Source organism: Aythya ferina (genome assembly GCF_964211825.1).
Source record: "Aythya ferina genome assembly, chromosome: 5".
NCBI lineage: Eukaryota > Metazoa > Chordata > Aves > Anseriformes > Anatidae > Aythya > Aythya ferina.
This window is the reverse complement of record NC_140301.1, coordinates 31,746,421-31,759,032: the sequence shown is the minus strand read 5'-3', so window position 1 is coordinate 31,759,032 and position 12,612 is coordinate 31,746,421. Positions and strand designations below refer to the sequence as shown.

The window sequence follows — 12,612 nt, the reverse complement described above, 5'->3', positions numbered from 1 at the left end:
AAGATTGAGCTGGGAGCTGACAGACACTATAGCTTTCCAGTTCCCGAACTATTCTACTTGACAGGAAATAAAAGCAGGTAGGAATGAAAATAATTTTTATCTGACCATAATAATGAAAAAATTCCTTGCATACCCCAAATTTTATCACAAGCCATAAATATATTAGTCAATATTCTAGATTAGACACAGAGGATCCTTGAGAAGATATGCAATCTTAACATGGTAGACGTATTTAGAATGAGCTTGTGACAACTGGGCCTTCGATTTAGGGCTCTGAGTTTCATCTCCCATCTTTGTCATTGACCTACCTATAAACTAGATTAAGATTCTTGTAAATTCCGTGTCTCGCCTACAAAACAGTGCTAAAATTCCCGTGATCTCAGAGATGTTCTGAGACCTAAATGGAAGATGTGAAGCAATGAAGCTTTCCTGATGTGTCGAAGCACTAGTTAGTTTGTTTGAAAGCAAATACAAGTCTATTTGTTTTTATACTTCATAAAATTCAAAATATTCTAGTCAGGAACATCAGATTCAGACCATCAGGTGGATCACGAGGACTAATAATGCACAGGTTACATGCTTCTCTTAGGGAATTCTTTTTTAGAGGATTTAAATGTATGCAGAATAAAATGGACAACAGGGTAGTGACCTTACTGCATTTTTTTTTTTTTAAGTTAGCTAAACTTCAGCATTAGCACTGACAGAAATATTTTCTATCCATCAAAGCGCATAGCTGAACACTTGACATGCACTGTAACTGATCCCACTGTCCTCAGACCACTGAAGTACCCGAATGTTTTGACTACAGAAGAACAGCAAATTGAAGCCAGCTTCATCAGTTTCAAAGTGTCTTGGCTGTCCTTGTGGAAATGCTCTACACACATGCAAGAACTGAAAACTGGAAGATTTTCTCAGTTAATTAATGATTTGAAGTGTTGTTTCAGCTGCCGAAATTCTATAAACAATAACAGAAATAGCTTTCACTAGCAGCACACTCTCCAGAAAACATTTCCCTCCGAAGTACATTTAGAGATTCACACAGCAGCCCTATTCCTTATGTCAAGGTTGCCTGGGACAGCAAACTGTCATCTGCTGTTTTCATTTCTGACACCCTCCCCACAAGCTAGGGCCTTCTCCCATTACCCAGCCACACATTAACACTTTAAGGTCAATTTAACTGACTTCTCTGTTAAATGGGAGAGGCTCATCCATGCAGTTAGACTGAGAAACCAGTGGATCCCCTGTATACTGCCAAGCAAAGGGTGATTTCTCTCCTACTTTTTTTTTTTGGTAATAAGGGCTTAATGGCAGACTGTACAAAACTTTAAAAATCACATTTGCATTCTTGGTGACTTGATTTGTTCTCAGGCTTACTTAGGATGGCTCTAGTGAGCGAGAGATCTTTCTCCTGGCTCCAAGTCCATATTCAGATGTAAAGCAAGGCTGATCTGTTTTTCCAATACCTTTCTATGAAATGCGTTATGGTTGACTGGACAAACATTTTCACTTTATTGAAGACAAGGACAGTGAGACCAGTGTAATACTCAGTGTAGGTACATGGGAACACCCTTATTTCTATGGGACTCAGAAAAAAAAAAGTGTGTCCGCTACCGATTTAGAAATCTACATTTTCAAAACATCAGTTGCTGTAATCTCAAAAGGACAAACTGTAAATTACACTGATTTTTAATAACAGAAATATTCAAAATATATACAGAGCTGTGCATGTTCCACGCATTTATAATTCTTTCTCACTCCTCTGAAACAAATAAGTAAATGTTATTTATTCTCTTGTACAGAGGGCAAAAGGGAAAGCAATTTAAGAGCCACTAATATAATGAGCAAGTTTCAGAGTCAACTTTAAAATTCAGAGATGACTTTAGAAGTCAAGACTTCCAGCTTTATGATCTTTCCTCTGCAACAACTTACATAAATACATATATTTCTAAGTAGCAATCTGCTCATTTGCCTTCTATGTTAAGACTGAGGTGTATAGGATTGACTGTCCTATTGTCTAGGACAGTCTAGGATAGTCTAGAAGTCTAACTTCTGCGGGACTACAAGAGTGACAGTTTCTAGGACAGTGTGTCCTACCCTGTGAGCTGCCTGTGTAATTCCTTCTAGAAAGTAACTAGGAGACTTTTAACCATGACAACGATCATTACTTTCTGCTGACAGAAAAATAAATAAATAAAAAAAAATAGTCTGATCAACAGAAATTACTTCAGATGACTGCAGGAGGGAGAATTTCTGGGGGAGTGGGATCTGAGTTATGGGACTTCTTCTCCCAAAAAGTAAAAATAAGCAATGACCTCATTGATTTCTCAACTATATTCAAAACTCTTCTCTGCAATTTAACTTTCCTTTGGGGACTATGCTCATAAATGAACCCATACACACCCAGAACATCACTACAATCAAGTTAAACATTCCATTCTACTCACCAAAGAGGAAGGGAGATATTACCACATTTTTTTTTTTTAATTCCTTGGTGGCATTCACATTCTACAGTGGTAGGCAATGAATTTAGATCGGTGGACTAAACAAGTGGCTTGAGAGCAAAAACTCCCTACAGAACCCTTGGCTGAATTAATGTGGAGCAATTGGCTGAGAAAAGGGAAATACTCCTCACTATACAAGACAGACGCTGTGCTAGAAGCGTGTGATTCAAGAAAACAGAATGAAGGAGGACCCCAGCCCAAGCGCTGTTGACAATTACAGAGAGATGGGAAGCAATGAAGAAGTATTCCTAGCCAAAGGGTTGATTGTATCTCTAGGAGGGCAGCCACAATTTCTCCACCAGAAAGGGTGTTTGCAGTTATGTGACCTTCCCATCAGAGGTACATTGCTCTTTTGAAAATATTAGCATTGTGCAATGCGTTGTCCAGTTCATCGACTCCCCTCTGCTAGTCCACAAGGTGGACCAGCTGGTGGTTCATGTGATAGGAAAGGTATGACCAAGTAATACAGGTTAATATTTGACTGTGTAAATAATTCCTGATGAAGTTTATTTTAAAAAGCAGAGTGCAACTCTGGCTCTTTAGAGTAACCAAAGAGGGTATTTAAGTATTTTATTATTATGGTGAGATATATTGTGCTAAATGGCAAGATATAATGTGCCAAATATATTGTGCTACAAATGGAATTTAGCAGCCATTTATTCCTTAGATGACTTTTTTATTCATTTGTTTTTAATTTGGTTGTCAGCAGCAAATGTGTTACAGGCCTTTGGTAACAATCCTAATTTGAACTGTCAGGACATGTGCCTTTTTTGTGGGCTGGGAGGTGACAGGTACCAGCAGTTTTTGTATAAAACATGGAGGATGTTCTAAAAGATAAAGAGGCAGAAGGGGTGTTTGTAAGTGTCCCTCTGGGTCTGTCCGCTGTTGTTTATGCCAGCACACTGGATGCTAGCACATTTTTCAGTCATACACATTGTGCTGCCCTTTAAAAGACTGACCTGTTATGTTTTTCCAACAGTGGTGCCAGGAGTCGAGCTACTTGGTTACAGCACTAAGGCCAGAACAGGAGACAGAGACTAACATATTCTGCAGACCAGCCTACAGGAGCTGAAGAACCATGCTCACTTACAGCACTGTTTCGAAGGCCTTCAGTGAGCATCCACTAGTAAAGGTTGGTGCCCTTGCCATACTGGTTTCCACTTTGTATTTACTCTGATATCCCTTTCTTTCCTACCAAAGGAAACATATGCTGGAAGTTACCTTTCCATGAGCTTTATTTCAGCAAAGCTCCTGATGTGTAAAGTGGCTCTAACGGCACAATTCCACGATGATGGTATAGTAACAGCAATGTTATTAGCTCACCTACCCCTTTGCTTGAAAGCATGGCAGTACAATCAGTTGCCATACCAGAGCAGATTATCAATTCATCTAATCTCTGGCAACAACAAACACTTCATTCAACAGTGGTAGGCCGTTTCCCTTCCTTCAATCCTCATACCAGTCTAAATCCCTCTTACCTCTGCCAAGTTCTGGTAGAAAAGTGCTAGAAGAAGAGCAGTCTGCAGCTTGTCTCTCCGGCTCTGCGAGAGATCCTTGATCTGTTGCTTCCTCACAAGAATGGTGTTTAGTTTGTGCTGTATCTGTAGCCCATCCAGCCCACCATCCTTTTCTAGCCTGCTTGCCTGTTCTTGAAGAGACATAATCTGAGAAGACAACAAATCTGAAGTCACATTTATGTTTGAAACAAACAAACCAAAACAGGCTCCTTTCTATACCTAAAAGATTGTATTTTTTGCTGGAAAGATCCAAGAATGTCAGGGACAGGCTTACCAGCATTTCCCCCCAACCTCTCCTGGTACTATGACACATCTACGACTTCCTTGTTATCGCTCTCTGTAACACATCTTGGCTACAAAGATGAAAAAAACTGTTGCTATAGGAGTCCTTCCCATTAATAAAATGGTGCAAGGAGTGATGGAGCAAGCCTGACCCTCATGGATGCTTAGGTTTTATTACTTTGTGGAAATCAGGTGTTGGGAGATAGCTCTCAACATGAACAATTAGCCTAGAAGGGAGTTGGCACAGGGCTGGGAGCTCATTCCATCTGGGGAAGCCAGGCACAGCCCCAGGCTTGAGAGTTTAGCCTTAGCATGGATGAATTACAGCTGCTGGCCAACTGCCAGGCAGATTCTTTTATGTATGGGTGAACAATTCAGCATCTTTTCCATAGATGCAAAGAAGGTAGACAATTTGGTACAGATATTACATAACAAATATGTATTTGAATAATAAGTCAAACCATCCAGTTTGAAATATTGTATTTTACTTGCTTTAAAAGCCACTGTTTTTCTGTGAAAAAAGGCAGAAACTTCTGATATCCATAACACGCAGTACGGTCTGCTTAAAATATCTGCTCTGGTACGTCCCAGTATTTGATTTACTAAGTGGTTTTCCTGTCTACTTCAAGACAATATAGACAGGATTTGGGCATGGATGGTTTAATATTTTTCTCCACTCCTCTGCCTCTTATTTCAGTAAGATTCCCTATTTTTTCTCTGGCTTGAGTATATCAGGCATATCACACCTGTTCATCAATTTAACCTGTTGCCATATTTAAAAACAAAACAAAACAAAAAACAAACACACAATTATTCCAGCTCATTGATTAGTAGAATATTCATGTTTGGTTACTGTACCTTCTCATCCTGTGATGCCAGTAGCTTCTCGAAAGCCTCATGTTTTCTAATCAGTTGCTCTACTTCATCTACAGAGCTTCCGAAGTCACTGCTTTTCAAATAAACCTATAAAAAACGTTTAATATTTTTCTCAGTGGATTAAATATCACAGTCTCAATTCACAAATGTGAGAGGAGGTATTAGCTCTACAGTTGATAATTGGAAATGAAATAGTAGAGCTTCATGGTCTTGAGCAAGAAATACAATAGCAGGCCCAACTAAGTAAAGCGACCAGTCACTGCTTACCATGATCACTAAACCACAGGCTGGCAGTGGATTCAAGATGTCTAAGCCATTCTTGTAATCCAAAGCATGTCTGATAGATGTCTGTATGGCTTCTTTTTAGGAGACATCCAACAGCAGAGACTTTCCGGTCTCCCTTGGCAATTTATTCCACTGTTTCATTACCTTTCCTATTAACAAGATTTTCCAAATATCTAACCTGAAAATGCATTGCTAACACCTCACCTTATTACATTCTGCCCTCTTCATCACAGAAAGTAAATGATTCCTTTTACATTTGCTTCAGTCTTGCACATATTTGTAGGCTATTTGAATACTTGGATTTCTATCTTCTCTAGTCTAAAGCCACCCTGATCAGATCAATTGTTCCACAAAGGCTGTCTTCTTGACTTCTGATTATTCTCATTGCTCTCCTCTGGGTTTTCTCCTTTTCCATTTATTCTGAAATGTTGTTCCTACAACTTTATGCAATACTTGGCTGAGGCTGCCATAGTGAAGGTAGTGAAGGCAGAAGAGAACTGCTGTTGCCTTTCAAGCTGTAATCATCCTCATGCATCTGCGTATGGTGCTTATCCTTTACTCAATACCTTGAACTCAAGTTCACCTTGTAATCTATTATAAGTTTCCAGAACCTTTTCAGAAGAACTCCTATCAGACCAGCTTGTCTCCATCCTGTATTTTTTCAGCTGATTATTCATGAAAAAATATCATAACTTGCACCTCTACCAAATGCATTACATTAGTTATTTTTTCAGGACTTTTCTCCAACTTGTCTGCACTAATTTTATTTACTGTCTATCCTGTCAAATTCTAACATAAGAAGATCTAAGAATAAAAGATGAAAGGCAGTTTTAAAGAAACTGACTTCTGCTCTATTCCCTTTTAACACTATTAGGACATTTTGTATTAATCCATGTACATCTCTAATGCACCATGGTGTTTAACTCCTTCCTGGTGCTAAGAAAATTGATTACACAATTACTACATGCATTGTGTCACTAGTTAATATTTTGTCAGATGCAAAAGAAAAAACAATGTATTTATGTATTGGTAACAAAAAAAAAAAAAAAAAGAAAAAAAGATATTCTGCAGGTCATTAAGCATTTATGTTTTTTCCTGTGGATTTAATTGCCCACAATTACCTCCCTTATTTAACTGTGAGACAACGGCAAGAAAAATAACAAACAAAAACAACAGCAAAAAACAATTGTATGCTCTAATGAGACATAAAAATTGTTTTTGGACAAGGTTTACAGTGTAGTGAACACAAATGAACAGAATTTTGAAATTCAGTCTCCTACAGGGGACTGCATTTTTCAGTTTGGACAAGGCACCATGTGATCCATTCTGTGAGCTAATGGAATTATAAATATTTGGAAAAAGATGAGAAATTCCAACCAGTAACTACCTGGGTAAAGTGCAGAGGTGGAAGAAAGATTTGAGATCAGCGATGTAGCGTGAAAAAATTAAGTAGCACAGAAAGAAACAGAACAGAATGAGCGAAACAACACAACAGGTAGTATTTTCAAAAGAGGACTGTTAAAGAACACAGGCAAATCTGTGACACAAAACACAGAGGAACCCTCTGGATGTCCCCCTGCTCCCACCTGGGGGCCCCACTGAAGCTCAGCCCTGGCCCCAGCCCTTCCAGAGCTGCACTGAAGGGAGGCCTGAGGCTGGCCCTTATGGATGGCCCAGACTGCTCTCATTACCTTGCCTTGTCACTGTGACCTCCAGCTGGTTGATGGACCTTGTTATCGTCACCACCACTTCATTCTCCTTGGGAACTGTGGCTTAGAGAACTGACAGCTAGACTTGGCCTGACTTCCTGGTTCATTTTTGGGACTTAATGAGAGGAATATTTTGCACATACAGAAAAATACGCTGAAGAATATCATGCTTGACCAGATGTTCAAACTACTCTGTACTAATCCACTTGAAGTACCAGAAGACAGGTAAGCAAATCTCATCACAGTCATCACTTCCAGGAAGAGGGCAAGGCCACTTAAAACTGGCCTACATTTTTAATAAGTCTGGTGCATAAATCAGCAGGATGCATAAAGAAATACATTATCAATAATACTTCTCTATTAAATACAAATCCCACCAGAAGACAGATATTTTGTGATTCAAACTTAAATCTTCTGATCTATCCTACTCATCAGGTGTAGGAAATTGTTACAGATTTTTTTTTTTTAGTGTTTTTAAAGTTTGTTTTGCTCTTGTTGGAAGAACCCACCCCCACATGCAGACTCTAGGTCTGTTTGTTCTACTGCTGTATTAAGCCACTTACAATTAACATCCATTTTTCACACATAATTAACATCTACTTTTACACTGAGGAAAAAAAAAAAAAAAAACAACAAAAAAACAGCTATCTATGGAATCTACTTATTCCTGTTTTCTGTATATAAGTATAGAGGCACATACTACTTCTCTACATTTGTGTTTTAAAAGCTAAAGGCACTGTAGTCTCTCTTTCAGATTTTGTGAATTATCTATCATTTTTTGTCAAAAAAAGATTTGCCTGAAGAGAAAGAAAATTCTCTTAATTTTCCACATATCAGTTCAGGACCTTTATTTAGTAACTGTTAGCAGAAACTGCAAACTTTGTGATACATGAAAGAATAGTCATTAGTTTTTCTGCTTTTATAATCTATGGTGGGAAAAAAGACAAGGGACATCTACTGGTAAAGATGGTTACTTTCCTTGGAAAGGAGAACTGAGGCATTTGAGATCAGGGGTGTGGGACAGTGAGTCATAATCAGCTGCCACTGGAGTGCTCAGTGCTTTGCTCCTACTGAAAATCACTGTACACAAATAATACTGAGCATTCAAAGCCCCATTCCCTGGGCTGTTACAGCAGTGGAAAAAATGCTTCTGTCTTCTGAAAACTTCATACCAGGCCCCTACAGTAGAAGCTCATGCAAATATGCCCGAGAACCCAAATTTTAATACTGAAAAACGTTGCAAAAGAAAAATGGCTGCGTGCATTGCAGGAGAGGCTATGACAATGTGCTTAGAAGAAATCAACCCCAGCAGCACAAGCACTGCTACCTGGCAAACTGATGAGATAAAATGCTTCCATTTGTCCTTTAAACAGAAATCTTACTCTAGCAGTTGCTAGAATTGGAACTGCAATACTTTTCATTTAAGCATTTGTTATACCAATCTGAAAGCAGCATGAAAACTGGCTCCCACACCATGATGTTGGCCCTTGGCCAATTACATCACTTTTTGGCACAGGGAATGGCCTGAGACAGGTCCCCAAACTCCTGCTTTCAATGTGATGTGTTAATTTCAAATACAAAAACACCACATAGCTCTCCTCAGGTAACCTACCAAGGTCTCCCACAGTACACAGCAGGTATAAACTTTCTTTCAAGTTTGTTTCCATTATGAATCATAGCCCATCATCAGGAATTTAACTGTCAGCCACAAAAAACACTGAAGACTTGTCCACTTGCTATATAATGGACTCATTTTTAAGTGAAGACTTGCAAAGACACTTAAAACCACAAAACGGACTTGGCTATTTCTGAGATTTGAAACAGAACATGTAACAAATAGCCAAATTATTAACAATGTGAAGGACAGAAATGGAGGTTTTAACTCTATTTCAAATGGAGTTTTTCACTATTTCTGAGCTAACTGCAGAGATTCAGCCATGCTGTCACGATAAGACCTCTTCTGTATGAGTTAACACAGAACTAAATGTAAAGTGCATCTCAAAACAGATGTTCCTTTTAAATAAAATAGTACCATATACACTCTTATGTGATAGCACAGGTCTGCTCTACCTTTTAGAGAAATACTAAATGAAACATTTCAGTTATCAGGATGACTCTGCTCTCAGGATGGCACAACTTCACATTCATATAGACACAATGGAAGCTGACGTGGTCCTGTAAGAAATCTGTCTTCCAAGAAATGTCATTTTTATGTCTCTAGAAGAAAAAACTATTTTAAGTATTTGTGTGAATCCACTCCCTTCTCCTACTTCTGCTCTTCACAGTATTACAAGCTTAATATATTTTGCTCCCCACTGACTGCCCTGGGCTTGCTGCTGAGGTTGCTGGAACTCCACTGAATATTTTTCATCTCTAAGCATGCAGTGAAGGCCAGAATTACTCCCAGACTTAAATGCTTTCACTTCAAGTGTGTAATCAAGTCCAAACTCTGCCCAGACATATGACAACAACAAGGTTTGATTTGATGTTCTTCTGATAAAAGTAAATACAAAACAAAAAGAAAAAAATTGTTACAATTGTTTTAGCAAAGTAAATACACGTATTTAATACTGAGATAACATAGAGCTCATGACTAGTCACACTATGCTTTGTTCCAGGAAAAGTTATGTTTGTAGTATGATACTTTGCTATAAGTGGAACAAAACACACCAAGTTGTTTATAAAAAAAAAAAATACATGCACCTTTTCTATCATACTGACATCATTGTTTTGTTGGCCTCTTATTTCACAATACAGATGCAAAATTCTAATTTTAAATGTATTTAATTTTATCTCTCTCCCCTCCCCCCCCCCCCCCCCCCCCCCCGCATGCTATCTATTCTGCATGAGAATATAATTATCTGGTATTGGAAAGGTATATGGGAGGAATACAGAGACCAGTCAGTGTTTGTTTTCCCTTAAGTGCTCTACAGTTACATCCTCTGACCTATCCCATGCATCAAAATTCCCAAGCTCTGCCCCTATCCTGTAAGCAGTAGGTGTTAGACCAGAATCCCATGCCCTTACAACATTATCATTAAAATATTTACTTACAATACATTTGTCCAAAGGCAGATTAAATTCCTCTTAAAATCCCCTTAGTTTCACCACTAGAGACTTTGCTGGGACGTCCAAATTTGACAAGCAATGGAAACTAAATTCCTCTCTTTTCCCTCAGGAAAGGGAGGTATCTCTCTTTTTCAAAGGGAAAATTGATTTCTTCCTGCACACTTAAATATACTGGCTTTTAAAAACAAGGATTACATTAAAAGTTTACAAGCCCATGAATTAACCATTTAGAAATACAGCACAATATGACAAATGAGAAAATAAAAAGTGTAACAGAATAATGTAAGCAAAACTACACTGAGGATTTGTCCCAGGTCCTAGACTGACCAACAGAAAGGAAAACCAGTTCTTGGCTCTAAAGTCTTGAACCTTCAAAGCGCTGAGCACTATAGCCCAATTATGCAAAACTTGTAAGTACATTCACAGTATTGTGCATGTTAAGTTGACAGCAGTACCCAACTGGTTAAAAGGAAACACTTGTTAAGTGCTGGATCAGATCAGAACACTCAGCTTCATTTAGGATGGATCAAGCAGCAACTGCAGCCTTGGTGACAGCGGAACAGGATTAGCTTTCTGATTGCCCCTTAAGTCATCTTACAGGTAGTAGGAACAGTGCAGGAAGCATATGTGAAGGAATCCGCATGGCCTTGATTAACGCAACTTAAAACATATGTTTGCAAATGTTCCTAGAATGGAATGGAAATCTTCACCACTCTCCTCCCAGATTCAAAGGACGCAATGTTGACAGCAATAGATGGACACCACGAACCCTCTGTGTGCCTGTGAGATGAGGACGCTGTGTGAGCTGGTATGTTTGTCAAAAGGTCATCAGGACATACGCTTTTTAGGGTGCATGTTTCCTGGGAAGGCCTCAAACCAGATCTTGCCCAGTGCTGCTGGGTGGAAAGCAATCCTGAACAGCAAACTGGATTCACTGATAAAGAGAGGTCAGCCCCAATCCCCACAGGGTGAAGAGGTGGACCAGCTATATCTGAATCATGTGTTCTGATGAAGATTGTTGGACTTGGGCTTCTTCTAAATTCTCTTACCACCTGGATAGGCATTGCAGTCCAAGGGGTGGCAAGTATTAGGGTGATTTTGGAAACCTTGTGGTGAGCAGGTGTTAGCCCATCACATGGCGTCTTCCCAAACTCTGGCCTTGATGAAGGGTGGTTCTGAAAGACAATCAGCTCTGGATCTAAGTCGTTGCTTGTGACCTCATTCCCATGAGCTGGATTTTCTCTTCCAGTCAGTGCAGCAGGGGACAGCCAGATATCTCTGGAGACAGACTCCTGGGGAAAGCCAGGGTACTTAGAGGAAGTCACATGAAACCTTGTGATTTGAAGGGCTGGAGACCCACCTGAAGGGAAGACTGGTTTTGGTTTCTGGGATCCTGTTGGGAGACCTGCCGCTGTCTCAGGCACCTTCTCTAATTGTGGCATGAGAAGACTTGAATGAATGTGATTGCTTCCACGGGAATCTGCTCGAAAAGGCTTTACTGTCAAGCTGCAAGTTGAAATGTAAAGTTTCATTGAAGCATGGAGGTCTGGCATTTGGATGTTACACTGACTGCAGCCTTGTTGAAGTGGGAGAGAATCACAAGGTTCCAAGGACGCATGCCGATTTTTGCTGTGGAGTGTTGAAACAGCTGGAATAGCAGACAGATCAACATCTAGGCGTGATGTCCAGCTTGGTGGAGCTTTGCAGGAAAGAACATCAGAGGGCAAAGATACAGCAAGCTTCAAGGGATTGTCTTTTTCAGGATGAACACTTCTATCTCTTTCTGAATATTGCTTGTAAGATGCAGGTGTTGACCAAGTGCCAGAACCCCCATATCCACGGCTCTGAGGGTCTCTGGGAGGACTGGAAAACCTGGATGTCTTATCAGAAGGATCAACACCGTGAGTGGTGTTCCCAAAATCTTTTCTCCGGTCTGTGTGTGCCAGGACAACATCTAGCCTTGAACAATAAGCTCCAGAAGACACACTGCTCGGTGATGACGCACTGCTTGGTGATGAGCTGGCACTTCCTGGAGCCATCTCTGCAACTGATTGACCAGTGGGAGGATGCCAAGCTGATGCTGGCATCTTTTGGAAAGGCCTGTCCCGCACAGTAGATTCAAAAGGAGGAGGTGGGGTCATTCTGCTGGAAGACAGAATCACTTCTGCAGTGGAGACATAGACGGGTGCAGATGAAAGTTTGCAGTCCCTGCATGACATTCTGCAGCTTAGTCCTAAATGATGCAAAACCAAAGCCACAAAAGTTTGCCTTTCCCCCTGTTTTTAAAAGAAACTCCTAATCCTTTTTCCTTTGGTACTGGAACTTTCCATTCTTCTTCTGAAGCAAAGGAATGAGAGGTTAATAAACATTCTC

The 12,612-nt window shown here is 39.8% G+C and overlaps 1 protein-coding gene across 1 annotated transcript in view; it reads right to left on the bottom strand.

Annotated features, from left to right (window-relative positions):
- SPTBN5 (spectrin beta, non-erythrocytic 5) overlaps window positions 1–12,612 on the bottom strand; it is a 98,448-nt gene that overhangs the window by 35,216 nt on the left and 50,620 nt on the right. The window contains exons 36-37 of the mRNA XM_084520933.1: window positions 5,159–5,263; window positions 3,980–4,165 (exon numbers count right to left, since the gene is read on the bottom strand). Coding sequence (XP_084377059.1) covers window positions 3,980–4,165; window positions 5,159–5,263 — 291 coding nt within the window. The remainder of the gene's footprint in view (window positions 1–3,979; window positions 4,166–5,158; window positions 5,264–12,612) is intronic.